Source organism: Labrus mixtus, chromosome 8, assembly GCF_963584025.1.
Source record: "Labrus mixtus chromosome 8, fLabMix1.1, whole genome shotgun sequence".
In the NCBI taxonomy this organism is placed as follows: Eukaryota; Metazoa; Chordata; class Actinopteri; order Labriformes; family Labridae; genus Labrus; species Labrus mixtus.
In genome coordinates this window covers 5674105-5695188 of record NC_083619.1, presented here as the reverse complement: position 1 = coordinate 5695188, position 21084 = coordinate 5674105, and the positions used below count along the sequence as shown (strand labels likewise).

General features: G+C 41.3%; 1 protein-coding gene across 1 annotated transcript; it reads left to right on the top strand.

Annotated features, from left to right (window-relative positions):
* Positions 1-433: 433 nt before the first annotated feature.
* cnpy1 (canopy FGF signaling regulator 1) lies at positions 434-19393 on the top strand. The gene is made up of 6 exons (XM_061043944.1): positions 434-590; positions 2455-2569; positions 2753-2868; positions 16191-16406; positions 18107-18203; positions 19245-19393. The coding sequence occupies exons 2-6, from the start codon at positions 2464-2466 to the stop codon at positions 19283-19285; spliced, it is 576 nt and encodes a 191-aa protein (XP_060899927.1). The 5' UTR covers positions 434-590; positions 2455-2463; the 3' UTR covers positions 19286-19393.
* The last annotated feature ends 1691 nt before the right edge of the window (positions 19394-21084 follow it).

Sequence of the window (21084 nt, the reverse complement as noted above, 5' to 3'; positions counted from 1 at the left end):
TGGTCTTTTTCAGAAATGTTGAAACAAACTTTAAAAAAGTGCATTTATTGTCAAAAGTCATATGGACCTCTTGAGCCCCCGTAGCTGCCTGATATGTCACAGCTTTTTGTTATTCTTTTAGCTTGGATGTGATTGGATGACCAGACTGAACGTGGCTCCACCACAGGCGTGCACGTAAAGGTACCCGGCTACCTGCTTTATGTCATTACGTCACAAAGCCGGAAGAACAAGCAGTGGTGATTTGTATTTCAAAATGAAAGTAGAACTTGTCCTGAGGGCAGATTATGATGAGGTGTTGAATGAAGAATACTTATGAACAAACTATTATAGCTGACCTTGTCTTCATGCACAAATGTTATCTGTGATCTATAAACCCATCAACCATTGCGCACAGTTACTCCGGTGTTACTCTGAAGGTACGGACCGGAAGCACAGCAGCAGTGAGTGAGTTTTAATGACAAATGAGGAAGTTTGGGAAACAGCATGTTGCACACTGTCCGGTGTTTGATGACAGCTCTTCTCTGAGGTCTCTGTAGTCTCACAAAGTCCGGATCAGGTATTCTCCTCTTGCTCAGACTGCTCCTCTGCCGGTAAGAACACCTATCAGCGAGCCGGGTCAGACTCACCACCAAACCCCGCCTAGAAATGTACTAATTGTAGCTACCTTCGCTCTTTGGGAACAGTTATCGCGATACCATCGTGATCATTCATGTAACTGTGTTTGTTTTAAATCAGAGTACAGTTCGGCTCAGCGCTGTTAGCTGTCAGCTGTTTCCTTACCTGTCAATCAAACGTAAGACCGTAACACCTGCACCTTTAGGGTTCATCCACCTGTACGCGTGTCAGAATGTTCTCTGTGACATATCAAATAGGCATTGTGATATAAAAAACACTTAACAGCTTGTTGTTACACAGTTATTTTGCAGAGTCTAACTTTATAGTAGTCTATTATAGTCCTAGGTGTTCAACACCTCACACAAACACACAGGTGAGTAGCTGTGTGTTAAATTAAAACTCTATCAGGACTGGTGAAGGTCTCTCTCAGTAAACACTGAAATCTGATTTTACTCACTCAGTCTAATAACAGATTTATAAACAGAATCAGAATCTGACATGTTATTAAGCTCTGTGGGCTTCAGCTTCCTCCTGCTTTGTGATTGGATTTTTTTGTGGTGGTGAAATGCACCCTGGGAGTTGTAGTAGTTTACTCACTCATCAGGTTTGCACAGGCTGTGGACTATAGACTGAATATAACATATTGTTTACAGTCTATGCTGTGGACAAAAAGTCAGTGTTGATTTTGAGCAGATTTGGATCTTAAACGTGTCAGTCAGCAGAGTCTGAGACAAAGAAGCATTCATCAGAATATTATTCAGTTATTTATCCTTTTATGCAGGTTTTCTTATTAAACAATTATGCACTTAATATTTGTAATAAACATTATGTCTTTTTGTTTTTCACTTATACTTTATGTTAATCCTTTTCTCTTCTGTAATGTTTAAAGGAAGAATTGCGATTTTTTGATCCAGCAGATGTCGCCCTTGAGCACCAGCATGAAACCAAAACAACTTGCGCTGCATTGTTGTGTTAGCATGCTAATGCTAGCGATCTTTATTATGCTCACATCTTCACACTGCATGTAAATTTACCTGAAATGAGCGTGATCTAGAAACACAGTTAAGCTGTGAGTACAGTATGTTATTCTTCTTTTCTCTAGTCCCTCAATTCAACAACTTTTATACACGAGGGGAGGAGTCTGCCGGCCGTCCCGGCGATGTAAACAAAGTGAAACTATGGCTAGGAATGCTCATAAAGCATCACAGACAGTGGGACTCGGGTGTTACACCCATTGTAGACAGTCATGACTCACAGAGTTATTTTCAGAGGATATACTTGATTTATATTACATTTAAGTGTGAAAAATTGCATATTCTTCCTTTAAGCAACCTGGTCCCAAAATTCTCCTCCAGGATTAAAAAAGTTATCTCTTCTGTTAAAGGTCACATATTATGCAAAATACACTTTACCACTTTACCACTAACACCCATATTGAAATTTCCATTTTTAAAGCAAAAATAAACACATTTACAGCCTGGTACAAAAACAAATTTGGTCTGAATAGCCAATTTATTTTATCAGCCCACACTGCACGGTTGTAAATGTTTTTATAACTCTTGTGCTTTGATTTTATGAAGGGTAAAAGTTATGCCTCATTAGACATGTGACTCAATTGACTGTTTATCACACGGCTTAAGGCCCGCTTTAGCTTCACCTCTTTGCCTGTTTAGGGTCACTGAAAGTCGGGTAGAGACAGAGACATTTCCAGCATGGCGGCCATCGTTTAGCTTCATAATGCTTTTTCAGGAACCAATGTGTGATGTCACTGAGACTACGTCCATGTTTTATACAGTCTGTTGTCTGTCCTGTCAGTAAACTGTGTATATTCTCTTTCAGGTTCTCAACATGGCGTGCTGGGTCATTCAGGTGATGGTGATGATGATGATGATGATGCTGTCTGTCTTCATCAGCAGCTGTCAGGGGAAGAGGGACCAGGTGCTCTACTGCTCAGGTGAGTCTTAAAGTTGACTTATTATGCTGAAGATGATGACTAGAGAGTCAGACTGATGATCATCAAACTGGTTTCAGTGTGATTTATTTTATCAACACTTCTCTGCTGTTCATCATGAGCTCTTTAAAATACCTGTACTGTACCTGCTGACATTACCTAAAGTGTTTCCCATTTTTCTCCCAGCATGCAAAGCGGTAGTGGATGAACTGAACTACTCCATCAGTCAGGTGGACCCGAAGAAGATCATAAACGTGGGCGGCTTTAGGATCAACCCTGATGGGACCATGAAGGACAAGAAGGTAACAACACTCACCTTTACCTGCCTGCTGCAGCTTCTCTACTTATTCCAGTTATTATCTCATCGAGAACTGAGGCTGCATCACCCAATCAGCAAGCTTCTTACATAAACGCCCATTAGTTGTTTATTTCAAATAACCCACTACTGGAGCCTACAAGGACATAAATGAAGATTACTCTGTATACCTTTAATCATTTTACCTGGATAGTCCCATCACGGCCGTGTCATTGGCAAACGTAAAAAAGTTGAGCTGCAGTAATGAAAAAGACTTTGATACAGCATCACACTGTTGTTATTGTCACACCATAATTAATCTGGAACCTGCTGTTTTTTTTGTGTGGCTCATAAATGATGCCATTTTGGTTTCACTGTATAAAAAATGGACGTAGTCTCAGTGATGTCACCCATCGGTTTCTGAAGAGGCGTTATGAAGTCCGACAAGGTGGTGGCCATATTGGAAATGCTTTTTTATATCTTACTTCCGGCTTATCAAGAAGCACACAAAGAGGTGGAGCTCAGGCTGGCTGAATAAAATATTTGCTGAAACACGCCCATATATGTTGACATATAGCAAACATATTTCAACAATAAAGTCTGTCAACAATAAAAGTCTGATGGGGAGGGGATCAACACTGACTCAGCCTCTCTGGGATGCTCTTTTTATACCCAAAAGTGTTATAACTTTTTTTTTTTTACTTGTCACTGTCCCAACTTTGAAACATGTTGTTGGCATCAGATTCCAACTAGTTGTACAATTTTCCAAAAACAATGACATTTCTCAGTTTCAACACTTGACATGTTGTCTTTGTGTTATTTTCAATTAAATATAAGGGTCTTAAGGTTTTTACATCTTTGTACATTCATAGTGATTCCGCAACAGCAGAGTATTGATGTCCCATGTCTGTGAATTCACATTGCGTTTCAGTGTTGCGGAAGCTTTGACACTTGCAGAAAACTCCTGAAAAAGTCCTGATATTTCCAGGAAGAGTTGTGTGTGTGAACGCTAACAGCCACATTTTTGGCTCGGACTTCACCCAGAGTTTCTCCTGCCAGAGCCCTAGTATGTTTTACGCAGCAAGTCCAAGTGAGCTGTTGTGAGAACGCCGCAGGATATTCTCTGGAGAATTCACCTTGAGCCAATAGGAGGGGGGAGTGACGTTTCTATACTGTGACTAAAGTGTAATCATGCGACCGCTACGATCTCTGTGCCTGTAATTAAACAGCTGCACAACGTCAGTATGTGGTTCTCCGCTCTTTTGTTGAAAGTGTGATTCCGCCAAACTACATGTAGCATTGATGTAAAGGCAAATATTCTCATTATAGCGTTGTGTAGTGGACTCTAGGGGCAGCTGTGGATCAGTTAGTAGAGGTGGTCGTCTCAACCCGAAGGTTGGGGGTTCGATCCCCAGCTCCTGCTGCAACATGTCCGATGTGTCATTGGGCAAGACACTTAAGACTGAATTGCTCCTGCTGCTTTGTTGGTGGTGTATGAATGGGATTGGTTGCGTCTGATAGTCTCACTAAATAGCAGCCTCTACCATCAGTGTGTGAATGTGTAGGTGTGACCTGCGATGTGAAAGCCCTTGGGGTAGTCAGAAGACTAGAAAAGCGCTATATAAGCTCAAATCCATTTACCATTTACTCAGTTTCTTCATCAGCTACTTCAGCATCTTTTTTTTTTTTTTTTTTTTTTTTTTTACCTATGGTCTTTTTTACGTCTTGGTTTTACCTCATGAGGCCCCCTACCCCCCTTCCCGTCTGACAGGGATAGTCGCTCTCTCTGCGAGGTGCATATTATGTGAACAGCTAGGTCGGGAGAATATCCGGAGCAGTCCAGTTAGAGCAGAGCAGAGCAGTTGAAATTATCTAGATATTTCCAGGAGTATGTAAAAACGACTTTAGACATGCACACATGCAGCACTGTTCTCCACTCCCCACTGGCTCTGCAGATCCTGTTTCTCCACTCTCCGAAGGTGGTACAATTTGGGGACACTTTGCCCCCCCCAAAGATAGTTTCCCCCTCCTATGTTCTGAGCTCACACTGACCACTGAAAGGGTTGCACCAAAACCAGAATTTTAAACTTCGATCCAATTCTAGTATTAATCAAACGATAGTGAAATCGAACAAAAATAGAAATCAGGCACACAGTATTTGGGTAATTTCTTGTCCAATATCACCAAAAATTGCTTTGTCACATTGAATTGCACAAAAAACATTGGAAATGCTTCAGTACTGAAATGTTGCCAACCTTTTAGTGCAATTCTGACGATGTCACCTCATCTTCTGTCCATTGCATTGTAAGAGACGTAACTTTTGCTTCTTTGGACAAAAGGACTTTAAATGACAGAAGGCCTTTTTCTACGACCACTGCTCTCTCCACGTTCTCTCGTTGCAGCTTTCAGTTAAAAATATTGACGACTGACGATTGAAATGTTTGATACTATTAATCATTATAACGACAGAAATTTTTATCATTTTTAAACATTGTATTGAAATGTTTAAAATATTGACAACCTTAACCTCTTAAACATCTCCTCACACATCCTCATTCATGTCCTAAGCTGTGAAGTGGTTTTATAAAAAATGCATGAATGAGCATTACAGAGTGAAAAACAACAGAGGTTAATTATCAGTCTCAGCACTCCATCGTACCCTCCTCCTCTTCTGAGCTCACATTAACTTTTAAATATCTTCTCTCCGGTTTAATTAATCCAACAACATACTTTTTTAACACTGGGGTCACTTTTTTTGGGGTGGTGGTGGGGGGGATCAGTTTCTCCTGATACCCTCCTCCCCTTCCCTGCCCTGAGCTGACACCCTCCTCCACCTGTTGCTTTGTTTCTCCATCAAATGTTCCTGAGCCGCAGAAGAAGAAACCTTGATCCCTGCCCTCCCGCTCCGTCCTTTCAGCAGCGTTTGACCCGCTCTGAATCGCAGAGGGAGGGCTGTCACAGCTTAGGAGCCATCAGGGAGGAGGATTTGCAGGTTTTAAGTCTCTGCTCTTTGGCCCCCTCACAGTAGGACTTCCTGGGATCATGGAAACAAAAGTTAAACCTGCTTGCAGAAACAATGACACATCTCAGGCCTCCAAAGACATTGAACTTAGATGGAGCGCGGCGCTGGTCTCATAGTGACGGAGGGAAGTCATGCATTGAGAATGAGAAGATGCACAAAGGCGGGCTGACACACTGACACATGATATCACGGAGCAGGATGAGACGCTCACATCAGGTTTCATACACAGAGGAGAAAAGTCTGACACTCTTCTCTCTGACAGGGAGATAACACAGGATGTGGTTAGCCTAGCTTAGCATCAGATTTTTAGAATGGATCTTTATCAGACATTTTACAGCAGAGACACTTGGGGAAAGATCGCACGCAACATGAAAATACTTAAAACATCTGAACTGTTCGCCCTCCAGCCTCTCCTAGTTTCTTTAATAATGGTCTTGTCAGTGGGAAGTCAATGAGGGATCATGTCCTTGTTACCGTGGTGACAGTGTGAAGCTCTGTACATCCTGCAGAGTTCAAACATCCAGCAGCACTCTAAGCTCTCACAGGTCATGTTGGTGTAGTCTGTCTGCTCTAAGGGGCATGTACACACTGGGACTATTTCCTGACAAACTGCAGTGTATCCATCCACCCGGTGCTCTTCAGTCCCTGTGGTTCACTCTTGGTTTATACCAAGCGGCAACCTCCTGTCTTGAAAAATTAAGCCAATGTGTAATTGCCAAATCCTGCAGTTTGTTGAGTGTCCACTTGAGGCTGGCTGCAGGAACACCGGAAGTCACATACACACCACACTCAAAAAATACAGTAAATTACCATATTTACAGCCTGGTACAAGAAACCAAATAGGTCTGATTAGTTATTGTCCTCATGGGCACACACTGTACGGGGGTTGAATTTTTTTTAAATGACTCAGTTTTCATTTTATTAACGATGCAGTACGTATTATCCATAGTTAGGGGCATAGCTGACATGATTGGCAGGTGGGCGTGATGTAACAGTGCGACAAGAGGCTTAAAACCAGCCTCAGCTCCAGCTCTCAGCCTGTCGTTAGGTTGACTGAAAGTTAGGCTGAGACAGCATTTCCAAAATGGTGGCTGCTGCCGATGAGCCTCCGGAGCCCCCTGCAGGAACAGATGGGTGACGTCACTCAGGCTTCGTCCATTAATATTTGCAGTCTATGGTTTACACAGGTGGGGAGTGCACAGGTGTGAGTGAACCAAACTGCAGGAAGCTGCAAACACTCAGGGCCTGATTCACAAAAGGATTGTGCAGCGTTGTGCCTTCTATAGTAAAAAAAAGACACTAAAAGGGTTAACTGCTCTCTAGACTACACCACAGAGCAAAAAGTGTCCCTGTGCAAGGTGCTGTTTGCACATATTTTAAGTCTCGATCAAACATTCAATGGACTAAAATTCTCCCTTTCCATGCAAAATGAGCCTTGTTGTAAAAACAGTGTAATTCACAAACAACACGCTTACAACAACATACATTTAAAATGAAAATGTGACTGTCTGTTGAGAGTCGCTGGTAACTGCTACACAGTCATTGAAGTGATGTCATGCACAAACGTTCAAGTGATCAGGGCAACAATTCCACCTCTGTAATGACTTAAAATAAAAAATCTGTAGGTAAATAAATTCTGTAAATAATACTTTGACATTACTGTAATTATTAGTCTCAGACTCAGATGTTGATTCAGTCCAGGGCTGCCAGAGGCACATACAGTAATACACACACACTTCACATGTCTGGGTCGTTCTGCAGGAAGAGGAGTGATTTTTTTTCTTTCTCATTTTTAATCTGGAATGATACAGAGGAGAAAGCTTTGTTATAAATGCTGAAAAGTTGTATCACATTTGTAAAGACTCTGCTGCATAATAAACTGGAAACAGTCCTGGCATTGTTGATGCGTTGCTATGGAGATATCTGATGTTGTACAGTGGTTTGTAGTGTAGCGTATTTAGCCTTTTAATGGATTAATATTGTATTGTTGATGTCATTATGGAGGAACTTGATGCTCCTGTACTGTGGTTATGTATTGTGTTGTTTCTAAAGTGTAGTGCATTAGCTTTTTAATCTTTTAATATCATATTGTGAATTTTACAGAGGTGTTTAATGCTGTTGTTTATGTAATGTTGTGTAGCTGCTTTTAGTGTGTGTGTTGTTCCTTAACAGAGACCTTTTTTAAACGGGTCACGTTAAAGGAAGAACAATTCTAAAATGTACGATAATAAAGTTGTTAATTTCACGATTAAAATGATTATTCTGACAAGTTGTATCAGAAGATCGGCCATCCACTTGTGTGAAAGTGATGAAAGGGGATCCCTCAAAGCCGTCTCCTCTGCCACAAAAGAGACTATTTCCTCCCAGTCAGTGTGCTTCTTTCTCTGGGAAAGCTTCAGTTTCTTGCAGTATCTTTTCAGAGTCCTGATACTTATCACATTGTGACGCCGATGTGCCAAAAGATAAAGCAGGCCTATTTTCTCATTTGTGAAACCTTTACCAAAGTATAACTTCACAAGTAGCTCCACGTTCCTCGTTTTCATACAGGTGGTGGCTGCTCCTCTGTTTTAACTATAGACTAAAATGACTTCATCCTCGTTAGTTGTAATGACTTAGTTGTAATGAATGAAATAAATTTCCGACTTTATGGTACATATTTTACTTACTTCTCTATCAACTTTCTTCTCATATATTTAGAAGTTTACTGGCGTTCATTTATTGAGAAGAAGAAGATAGCAGCTGCAATTGATGCCCAATTCATGAGCTATCAGCGGTTGCCGTCCATTCTTAGTGAATTCCCCCTTCAGTTTTGTTAGTCCCATTTCTTCTGATCCTAAACCAAGCCGCAAGAACCTTTGGTCTGGGGTCTCTAGCTCCAGGGACTCTTTTGGCAGTGCTGCGCTCGGAGAACGCAGCCTGTAGCTGTTGATGGACGAGATAGCTCAGAGCCGTACCGGAGCGGAGCTGAGACGCCAGAGCTAGTTTAATATTCTTCTGTGTTAGGGGGACAATCGGATCAAGAGTACTTCTCAGAAAATCTGCAGCACCATCAACTAACTGATCAAACCGAGGGACTGATGTTCGTAGTTACAGCACTTTCAGACAAGCGTCTAGTTTTTTTCACTCAGGAGGTCTGGAAAGAGGAAATAAATAGTTACTTAATTAGTAAATTAACCTTAAAACGTGAAATTCTAAGACCATGTGCCAGATCAAGATACGGATCATGAAGTGAGTGTTTGTTTCTGTTCATCATAAAGACCGTCTGTTTTCCTCGTATCTTCATGGAGAGATGTTTTAATAATCAGACCAGATCCAGGTGTTAAATGGTTAAAATGGTTCACTCAGGTCGTCTGGGACAGGTGAGCTAACCCTAACCCTAACCCAGAACCAAACACGGTGAAACAGTGTTCAGTTTTTATGATCTGGAACAAACATCCAGAAAACGGCAGATCCACTAAATCTTTGACTTCTTCAAAAAAAGACTCTTTTTATTAAAGCTTGTGAGGAACTTTTGGATTGTAATGATTTTGGCGCCCCCTGTGGACCAAACGGGAAGGTCTCAGATATGTGTAAGGAGTGTTTTCTGACAAAAGATGATCTAATCCTTCTTTATTTTAAATTCCTAGCGAGCAGCTCACAATAAAACAACAAGTCTGTATCTGCAGCGTGCTGTGAATCTCCTCGTCTGACACCTCATGACAGTAGTGACAGGCAGATCAAATAACTACAGAAACAATCAAAATGCTTTCTGACGGTCTGGTCTGCTTTTGTAGCTCACATCAAGGCATCAGGAGTAACATCAGTCTGTTTCGTTGCCAGATAAAAACTCATCACTGTAGCTTTAATTATTCATAAATGTACCCTTATAACAAGTTTAATTATAGCACACATTTACTTTCACTCTTATATGTCATGGTCTGTTTTAGCTACTTTTACTGTTTTATTTTATAATCTTTTGAAAGAGGACATATTATCCCCCTCCTCCACCTTTTCAAACAGTCCTCTGTGGTCTAAATGAAACATCTGTGCTGTGCTTTGGTCAAAATATAACATGAATCAAGCACCAGAGGAGGTTTGTGACCCTGTATAAACCAGCTCTCTCAGAACGCTCCGTTTTGGTGTGTGTGTCTCTTTAAATGTAATGAGCCCCCCCTGAGTTTTCCCCGTAGACATCACTCCTCTGTAGCGAGAAAAAAAGTTTTGTACTAGTCTGGGGGTGGAGTCCATAGGTGGAGATATCAGGGGAGGGGAGGTTTTTTTTTTGTTTTTTTTTTGTTTTTTTTAACCAGAATCCCGCTGTGACATCACAAGGAGAGCAAATTTGAAATGGAGCATTTTTCTCTGTGTTGTAAGACTTATGCAGACCACAAACAAAGGACTGGATGTGTTTATTTCACATTTTGTGAGTCGGTAGACACTCAGGTTACCCAAATATATGTTCAAAAACACTGTACAAGTGGATTTTTAATAATATGTCCCCTTCAAGTTTTTTTATTGTCTTGTTTTTAAAAACCTTTGGTATGCTCTCTTATACCGTGTTTTTTTTTTTGTCCCTTTGTCATGATGACTTTGATATCTTGTGTGAGCTCTTTGAATCGCCTTCTTGCTGGATGTCCCATACAGTTTACGACCCCGTTTCCTCAAAAGTTGGGACGTTGCGTAAAGTGTAAATAAAAACAGAATGTGATCATCTGTAAAAAATTGAAACCCTAAATTTAATTTTAAAAAAGTCAACAAAAAGTTAAAACTGAGAATTGTCATTGTTCTGGGGGATATTATAAACCCATGATGTGCTAATGGGTAACCTGCACATCTAGCCACAAATGGCTTTTTATATTTCATCAGTACAACGACAAACCATATTCTGCACGTATTACCACAGCATGGCTCCGTAATAAAAGAGTCCAGGTGATGAACTGGCCTTCCTGTAGTCCTGACTTGTCACCCACTGAAAACATTTTGAGCATTATGAAGCTTAAATTAAGACAAAGGAGACCCTAAACTGCTGAAATAGAGGGTTTTATAGACATGATCAAATACAGGATCAGAATGGATTTAGAACAAGAAACTTCACACACATGTTTTGAGGAGCTCTGAGACTTATTTAAACTGGTTGAAGAGGAGGAGAATATGTGACCGTTATAAAAAAAAAACCATTTATATTTACAAGTCAGACACATTTAAAAGAAAACACATTTTTAACAGAGTTCAAATAAAAATGAAAATTAAGGCTGCGCTGTTAATTGCATTTTCATCCTATTTGGAATATGAGAAATGCAATGAACACGTGGCAAAAGTCTGAATTTATTGTGATAACTTAATAAAATAAATGTTAAATTAATAAGAAATGCTCTCTCACTTAGCAGGCCTGCATTTGACTAATAAGACGAGCCGCTAAAATATGAGATACCCCCACCCAAACATAGTCTATTGTTTGTATCCTAATGAAAATATATGGTTGGGCTAAGACAAAAACAACCAAGAAATATAATAATGTGTTATTATGTATATTGAATGTACAAACAAACCTTTTCTTTTTATTCCTCACACATGAGGACTTAAATTAAATATCCTACATATGATATATAATGAAATGAGATGTGAAGTTTTTTATACTTAATGAATTACAGAAATAAAAAATGTCTTACGATCAATAAATAATGAAATAACTAAAATACAGTCTTGATATATTGAACCTTGAGTTCTCTGAATTTGCATATTCTTCATATAGAATATAGAATATCCTTTCATAGCCTGTCATAGTTTTTTAATTCAGTCATATTAATAATAATAATAATAATAATAATAATAATAATAATAACTTTATTTATTTATAGCACATTTAAAAAACATGGTTTATGAGCTTTGACATACGAGCAAAAACAACATTCGACCAAAGCGTGAGAACCCCAACGACAAAATATACTCAAACACAAACATCAGAATTAACTCGACCATCACAAGAACGCGATGAGAGCAGGCTGAGCAGAGATGTGAGGAGAGTCAATTCAAAGAGAAACAATAAAATGTAAGAAAACAAATTACAGCAATAAAAAGGTCAAAGCCATAAAAAGAGATGAAAACAGTTCAAGATAAAGGCTGTAAAATGAAGCAACACTAAGCAAAGGAAAAAATCACAATAAAAGGAGATAAAAGCTTTAATAAATAAATAATAAAAGGGACAAAAATAAATCAATAAGTTGAGGATATTCTGGAAATAAAATGTAAAGACTAATAAGAATCTAAAACACAACAAGCAGGTCCATGTAAGTGGCTTTTCATAAGGGGGAGTAACTGAATCTGCGAGCCGCTTCTCCTCAGGCAAGTCGTTCCAAAGTCGAGGGGCCCTAAAGTCTCAACTTCAGAATGACCACGAGGCCGGAACCTGAGGATCTGAGGCTGCGGGCCGGCTCAACCCGGGTCAGCAGTTCTGATAGAGCTTGGAGCCGGACTCATGTGAGCTGCTGAATTCTTAAAATTGGATTAGATTCAATATACTTTATAGGTGTGCGCTAATGGCCGTTAGCTCGTGCCCCATGTACGGAGGCTATAGTCCTTTAAGCTAGCAGCTTGGGTTCAAGTCCGACTAGCAGCACCTTTCCCCCATGCCATTCCCCGCTCTCTCCTGATTTCCTCCTGTATCACTGTACTGTCTGTCTAAACAAAGGCAAAACGCCCCAAAAATAAATATGTGGGATGACATTATTGTCCCCAGAGGGACATTTTGATTGGGCAAAAGTGCAAACACAAACACACAACTATGTGCAACGTACAATAAACAAGCATGACACAAGACAGGATACGCATAAAATACAATCAAATCGAAACATTCCTGTATGCACAATGTAAAAAAAAAACATTTCAAATAGGAATACAAATAGATAGTTGAGAAAAAAGGGCAAAAAAAAAAGCTGCGCTGGTGAGTGTGCGCGCCCCATGAATGGAGGCTGTAGTCTTCCAAGCGGGCGGCCCAGGTTCAAATCCAGCCTGTGGCTCCTTTCTCGCATGTAATTCCTCTCTCTCTCTCTCCCTGATTTCCAACTCTATCCACTGTCCTATCCCTCCATTGGCAGCACAAAAAGCACAAAAATAAATCTTTGAAAATATAAAAAAAAAAGCTGCATGTAGCCGCCTTGTTATCATATCTCCTGCTTTAAACATGAACCCAGTTACAGCTAAGGATACACTGGATGAAGTGATAGTGGTAAAGTAGGATTGTGTTAACAAAAAGCTACACTAGCTTCTCTTGTTGAATGATGAACAGGCAGCTCTAGAAGCTCACGCTTCAACACGACTCTATAGCTAATAGGGGTTTCTTCATATTCTGTTTTTTATTTCCATCATGCACAGCGTCCTGAGTGTTTAGATATCAGGGTTACCTAATCATTGTGCCTGGCCTTGTCTTAAAGTAACAATAGAGCTGTTTCCTGGTCTCTATACTGATGACATAATCATCATTATTATCATTATTATAAATATTTATGTCAGGCTGATCATTGGCCCGCGGCAGCAGGACAATAGACTGAGGTCTCTGTCCACAGCAGTTTAATAATGGCCGCCTGTCCAATGGGAGCTGAAAGGAGGAGCGCATCCTGAGAAGCCTTTTCTCTGCCCCCACCCTCCACCACACACACCCCCCCTGCTCCATTCTTCAAACAGCGCTGTGACTGACAGCTCCTTTCACAGCGCTGAGACTGGCAGGGCTTTAGCACCATTCTGTATCCTGGCATGATAATGACTCAGACCAGAGCCGAGCCGGACCAAACCAAAAGGGGGGGGGGGGGGGGGGGGGCTTTTTAATGTGGTTTGGATTAGACTGAAGACTCAGTTTAAGTTTAAATGTCAGCAGAGATCAGAGATGATTCTGTCTGCAGGCCGCTGAGCATCGTGATCGCGATATGAGCTTTCACAACATCGTAAAAAAGTCTGAATTTAATGCAATAAATAAAAAAAAAATTAAATTTAATGTAATCAAGCGCTGCTTTTTGTTTTCTCCAGGATACGTTTATTTAACCTTTAGGTTGGAGGTCTGAGTATGATAACAGTGATCTCACTTTGTTGTGATGCAGTCGGATGAAGCTCAGGTTATCCATCAGGTATGCTCAAAAAATATATTTTGGCCAATTTAACGGAAAAACAAACAGTTTTTATTCATTTTGGACTCCGGAGGGATGTGTTGCTCTGTAAAAACATGAAGAACAGCAAACAGACAGAGAATCTGTGAGTTATAGCTAATATGCTGTTTTTATCTGTTTTTAATCACAATTTATTTCCCCATCGCAGTATTGAACAATGTTATCGCACATTGCCTATTTCTCATTCAGGCCTAAAGGACAGAATTATAAATCAATAACACTGAGTTTGTTGTTTTGCAGAAATGATGAAACTTAATTTGAAGTAAAGACAGAAAACTGGTTGTTTTGTTTGCTTTGTTGTAATATAAAAACATTGATTGATTGAATTGAGCATCATGACGCAGGAGACATTACAACAAATGATTGATTTATAAAGTGGAATAACATCAGTAGTAGTTGTCAGATTGTCAAAAATTTAAATCTTCATTCATACTTATAAATGTATGCATCTTAGAGCAGAAGAGGAGACACGTTGGCGATTTAAACAAGTAACCCAACATTTGGGTGTGTAGGGCTTCTATTGTTGTTTATTTTTGTCTTGGTATCAAAACAAATAGTTAGATTTTTACTAGTATGACGTCGCATTGTGTGGACCCTCATGGAGAGTGAAAACAGCCTCACAGACGTGCTCTGAAGAGTCTGAGCGTCTGCTGGTGTCAAAGTCATCAGGACAGGAGTTTGATTGACAGGTGAAGCTCATCGTCATTGGCCTGTTTGACCTTCGGCCGACAGAGACCGCCCTCCGACCGTTGACCCTGTGCTGTAACACTTCCTGTCCACAGGTCGACCGACTTCCTTCCTCCCTGCCCCCATCCTGCGACATTTTGGGTAGAGAAGAAGAGCAGATTTCACCTTTCATCAGAAGAGGGGGGGGAGGCTGAATGAGGAGCTGCACTTGGCTTCCTCCCTACTCAGGAAACTACTCCCCCCTTCTTTGACTCCCACTCAGAGGTGTTGGAACCCCCCAACAACCACCACCCCTACTCCTTTGTGCCCTCTTCACCCCCTCCTCACCCCCTCACCGCCGGGTGTCACCCCTGTCACTGATCTCTTCCGGGGCTGGGGGGTGCTGCACTCTGCACCTGTGCTGACCCGTCTAGACGAGAGGATGGCTGTTTGTTCTCTAAGGGAGAGGAGGAGGACGAGGAAAAGAGGGAGAGAGTGAGAAGAAGAGAGAAATAGGAGCAATAAGAGAGAAAAGAGGAAGGAGGAGAGGGGGGAGAAATGAGGGAGACGGACAGAGAATGTTGCGACAGAAGAGGAGAAGAGGGAGGGAAGACAGAAAAGAGGGATTGGCAGAAATGGAGGGGGAGGAGAGGAAAGAAGAAAGGGGAGTGTAGGAAGGATGAAGAAGAGTAGGAGCAATGCAGGTTGTATAGGCAGCAGGTAGGGGAGGAGAGAAGAGGAGGTAGAGAAGGAGGAGGTGGAAGAGGACAAATGATTTGGGGAGAAGTGGAAGAAAAAAGTTAGCTGTGGAGGAAGAGGGAGAAAATGAGTCGGAAGGGTAGAGGAGACAGAGACAGTGATAGAGTAGGGTGGGAGGAGAAATAAACAAGGGAGAGGAATATGGAAGAAGAGAGGGAGAGGAAAGAAACAAGTGGAAGAGAGGGCAGGAAATAGGTGGAGGAGGAGATTGAGAGCAGGGAGAAACAAGAAGGAAGAAAAAAGGAGAGGAGGAGGAGAAAGGAAAGGGGGGCTTGGGAGAGGAGTAAGAGAAAAGAAAAGAAGATGGAAAAGAGAAGAAGAGACTGTGAGGAGAAACAGCAAGGAAGGGAGGAGAAAGGATGGAGGGGGCAGGAGAAGGAAGAGGAGCAGGATGATAGGAGGGAGAAGAAAAGCAGGAGAAGGGGGAAGAGGGGGGAGGAGCGCAGAGGTTGTGTGGGATGATCCTGCTGCAGGTTAAAAGTCAGAGTTTGTTTGTGAAGAAGAAGAAAACAGCGGAAACAGGAGGTCACCCTGCTGATCCCCCCTCACACCACCACATCCCCTCTTTCAGGGCTGCTGATTGGTTTCCATAGCAACACAGTCACACATGTTCAAGATATGTTTAATATTATTTTTTAAAGCCTGATGTCTCACCCCTATCTCTATCTGTCTCTCTCTCTCTCTCTCTCTCTCTCTCTCTCTCTCTCTCTCTCTGTCTCCCTCCCTCTCTCTCTGCGGTGCGTTCAGGTGCCTCTGGCTCGCTCACAGACTCACCTGGCCGAGCTCCTGGAAGGTGTGTGTGACGGCATGAGTGACTACGCCCTGCACGTGGACCCGGACACACAGATCAGAGACTACAGGAGGTTTGCTCCACGCAGTGGGGGAGGGGCCGACGCAGACTTCCCGGACTTTAAAAACTTTCAGTTCGACGGCCCCGAGGCGTCTGGAGCGCTGAAGTTTGCAGTGAGTGCAACGTTTAGAATATAAGTTATTTATTTAATATTATTAAGAATCAGTAGGGTTTTTTTGTCAAGTACGTTGACGCATATTAAGTTTGAGTGGTGTTTTGGTGCAAAAATAATGAACATAGAAACAGGAAGTAGAAGTAAAGTGCTTTAAACAGAGTACTACTCCTACTGTACATTAATTAATAATAATAAAAATCGAAAAGGGGAGTATACACTTAAAAAAGATATATATAAATACTCAATGTGCGATGCAGGAGCTGTGTAGCTGTGCAGCTTTGATTAAGGCTGAGTGTAAATATCTTTGAACCTTCATAAACTGTAATATAAAGAGTGTTTGACTTGTTTGATAGAAGAATGATCCGTGGACTGATGTCTGTTTTGTTCATTTATTCAAAGTAATATTAAGTCTTTAAATCTGTAAATTTAAACATTAAAGCAAATCAATTCAAAGTGAAGACAGATCTCACATTTCTAACTCTGTCCAATCACAGGCTTTCATTTGTGTCAACAGGATTATTATGGAAAAGTCTTCATGGTACATAAATGTTTCAATCAGACAAAATGTCTAAAACTAATGAATAATACATTACAATAAACGAGTTACATTATTAGAAATTGGGAATTAGTTTAAAGCTTGTTTGTTCACACTCTTCTAAAAGAAGTATTTATCCGTTTGTTTCTATTCTTCTTTAAATAATATAGTTTTTGGATTTTGAAAATCGAAAAAAATCAGAGAATCGAAAAAAACCAAGTACTTTGAGTTTTCTGTTTTATCTTTCATCACAAGAAGTACACTGATTTACACAAGTCTTAATTTAATTTAAAAAATCAAATCATAGATATATTCAGTAGAAATAATAATCTGTTCCCTCATGTGTTTTTGATTCAAATAAGTCTGCAGTTAAAAAAAGATAGCAGTGGGGCACTTCAGGGTAATGGTTAGCAACGAGCATGTCGGCAAACATTCCTTTCAGCGTTTCATGAAGATGCAAACGTTTTGTTTACTTCTCTTACAGACAGAGAGCAGAGGAGGTCACACTGTCTAAATTGCGCAAATAAAATGTCTACAGAAACAATGCCAGTGTATTTGTGCAATTTTGACAGTGTGCAGTAGTTTGCCTGCAGTTTTTGGTAATTTCAAAACAAGAAATTACCCAAAATGAGGGGCCTATTTTGGTATCCATGGTATCTAACGTGTATTTATGTTGTTTGATTTTGACTAGTATCGTATCTAAATCTAAAATTCACCGTTTTCAGGACTATTTATTGATATTTATGTGATGAGGTCAGTATAAAATATTTTCTTTATTATTATTATTATGAAATAAAAGTGAGCGAATCTAAGAAAGGAGTGAGAAATGTTTAAACACGTCTTTACTTAACACACAATTTTTTATTGTTCCATAAAATATCTCAATCACGTTTATTTTCTATAAAATCCTCACATTTTATTTATTACATATTTAGTGTGTGTGTGTGTGTGTGTGTGTGTGTGTGTGTGTGTGTGTGTGTGTGTGTGTGTGTGTGTGTGTGTGTGTGTGTGTGTGTGTGTGTGTGTGTGTGTGTGTGTGTGTGTGTGTGTGTGTGTGTGTGTGTGTGTGTGTGTGTGTGTGTGTGTGTGTGTGTGTGTGTGTGTGTGTGTGTGTGTGTGTGTGTGTGTGTGTGTGTGTGTGTGTGTGTGTGTGTGTGTTTCAGTGTGAGAGCGTCGTGGAGGATCTGGAAGACGACATCATGTCTCTGTTCAGTGAGGAGAGTCAAGACGTGAAAGACGAGTTATGTAACGGAGTGTCAGGTAGAATCTCACACGCGCACGCACACACACATTCATACACACACACACTGTATCACAGCCTCATACACACAGACTACTTCTCAGGGGTCACACAGCTGCTGATTTTATGTTTATAAAGTGTCAAAAATGAGAAATGATTAAGTGAATTCACACACGAGTGCATGTGTCTGCAGCACTCACACTCTTCAGACCATTGACTGTATATAAAGATGGACGTTGCCTGTTGTCAAAAAGTGAAGCCAAAACACTACTGTGACTGGGGCTGAATTATTGCAAATTCACATTCAAAGTCTGTGCAGTAAGTAGACTGTGCTGTAGTTTTTACGTCCTGCCCCCTCCTCTAACCAAAATCACTCATTTAACTAACCGATCAACATCAAACAGTAAAAAAATATTTTTGTGTCGGTATGAAGCAGACACTCAGTTGATGGAAAGCTCAATGACTCTCACTGTTCCTCCTCTAGATTAATAATCTGGTGCACGCAATGCTGCAGGGGCCTCATTTGTCAATAGAGCTGTCAATCATGATGTTACTCATCTTTTTATAGTATTGAATAAAATAATTACACTTGGACATAATCCTAACTCTCTCAGCATTAAAAGAACTCACTGCAATGACAGAAGTTTTAGAAAAATACTCAACTTACTTGCATTCTGATATTATAGTTTGATCCATGTCCCATCTGTTAACATGGAGGAGGAGGCGGAGCTTATGATTTATGCTGCTTATACTCAGCAGTTTTAGGGTTCACTTTCGGGAAGCTGTCATGTTGTCCATTATTTTATAAATATACACAAACACACACTACAATGAGGATACAGGATACACTTCTTAAACTGAAAATTGAATCTTGTTTTCTGTCTTAAATCAAACAACACAAAAAAAAGTCTTTGTGTTTATTGTTTGTGTATGACTGCAGACGAGTTAACATCCTCACGCGTGTGCGTGTGTGTGTGTGTGTGTGTGTGTGTGTGTGTGTGTGTGTGTGTGTGTGCGCGTGCGCGTGCGTGTGCGCGTGTGCGTGTGTGTGTGTGTTTCAGATTACTGCAGAGGCAGCGCACACACTAACGAGGAGTTATAGTTTATATGTGATGATCAAGAAGAAGCTGTGTTACACTGAGAGGCCTTAACTGAATCTTATCTGCTTAATCACTGATGTCTTTTTAATAAAGAAAATATGAAATGATAATCCACTGTGGTGTGTTGTGTACCTGAGTGTGTGTGTTGTGTGTTGTGTGCATGCTGCTGGTTATTTCTGATGAACACACTCACAGTAATGCGTCACTGATCGAACAGTGTCTGCTTTTTTGAGTGAATGTTTCACTCTGAGCTGCAGGAATAAAATAGAAATATAAGCAATTAAAAAAAAAAAAAAGATCTGCAGTGTTTCCCCATTCAGACATGCAGGTGACGAGTCAGTCTCTCGTCCGATTGGAGCAGACAGAGCAGCAGCCGGCTGCTGATTGGTCAGATCTCTGATTATGTGTGTGCCAAAGTCTGCAGAGAGGAAAGTCGTTTAGACCAAGAGGTCTGAAAAATGAAGACAATGTGGAAGTGCAAAAAAACTGCAGTTCCCTGAGTGTCCACTTGAGGCTGTTAGGTCCCGTATAATATATGGTGTGTGTGTGTGTGTGTGTGTGTGTGTGTGAGCGAGCGTCAGTCTGCACGAATCGGCACACCTGGGTCCACACATTTCACTGCCGCTGGACTTGGCAGAGCACCTGACCTCCCTGGGTGGTGATCCTAAAGGGTGGTGGCTCCATGTTTCTTCTTCTTACTGAGTCCTGCAGAACCCCAGGGGGGAAAAGTCTGACCACCAGCTCTCCCCAGGTCTGAGTCCTGTTCTGGGCGAGGTAACAGAGAGAACTAGTTTAAACCGCTTCTAGTCTGGACCTTCCTGAACGGCCTTGGGAGACCCCACCAGGGGCAAGTGACTTCCTCAGCACAGCTCGCCGGGTTCACATGGACACACCAACACCTCCACCATGATGAGCAGCGATTCTTTGAGGGGCAAACCACCTGCACCATAACTCCCATTAGTTCTTCAACAGACTTTAAGACTGCAGCATTAAACACAAAAATATATGTCTCTGAGAGTCACCTGCAGATTGTCTGATGTGAATGTTGATGATGGATGAGAGGGTGTTGAGCATCACAGCAGGTCAGTGTCTGCAGAGGATGAAAGAGGCGGGACTTCCTGCTCTCTGTTGTTTCTACGAGTGTGTTTGTTGAACAGAAACAGAGTTTAGTATCTTCCAGCAGAAAGTTGCCTCTCTGAGCGGTGGCATTAACTTGTATTCTAACAAGATTAAAATATATTTGTCCTGCAGATTAGCATAGTTAAGTGTTTCTGTCTCTGGCAGGCTTTGATCAGCAGAGCGCGGCGAGGCCTCGGCTTGGCCTGGCCGTCCGGGGCCGGGTGTGAAATCGCTCTGATGTCATCCCCCATTCTCCACCTCCTTCAGCTTTCACAGGCTGTAATTATATTTCCGCCACAAAAGCCCCCGTCCCCTTCATCCATATTCCAAGTTTGACTGGGAAGCATTTAGAGCCTGTGGACAGATCTCTCAGTAGGGGGAAGGGGGCCAGGGGGGGTGCCGGTCTTTGTCTGCAGGAGACACGGGGGGACATCAGGACTCACTGATATGTACTTTTCTTTTCTCCACTCATCTGCCCTTTGCTCCGCCTGCAGGAGAGGTTACCTTAAAGACACCAGGACACAGGAACTCTGGGTAAATAACCCCAATTTAAGGTTTCCCTCCTCCACGCTTGCAGAACAATCTAGAGAGCGAAACGACCTGTGGGCGAAAAGTTTTGCAGAGACTTAAACAAAAAAGAAAGAGCGAGATCTTCTTTTGTTTCTGTGTTCAGAGCTCACAA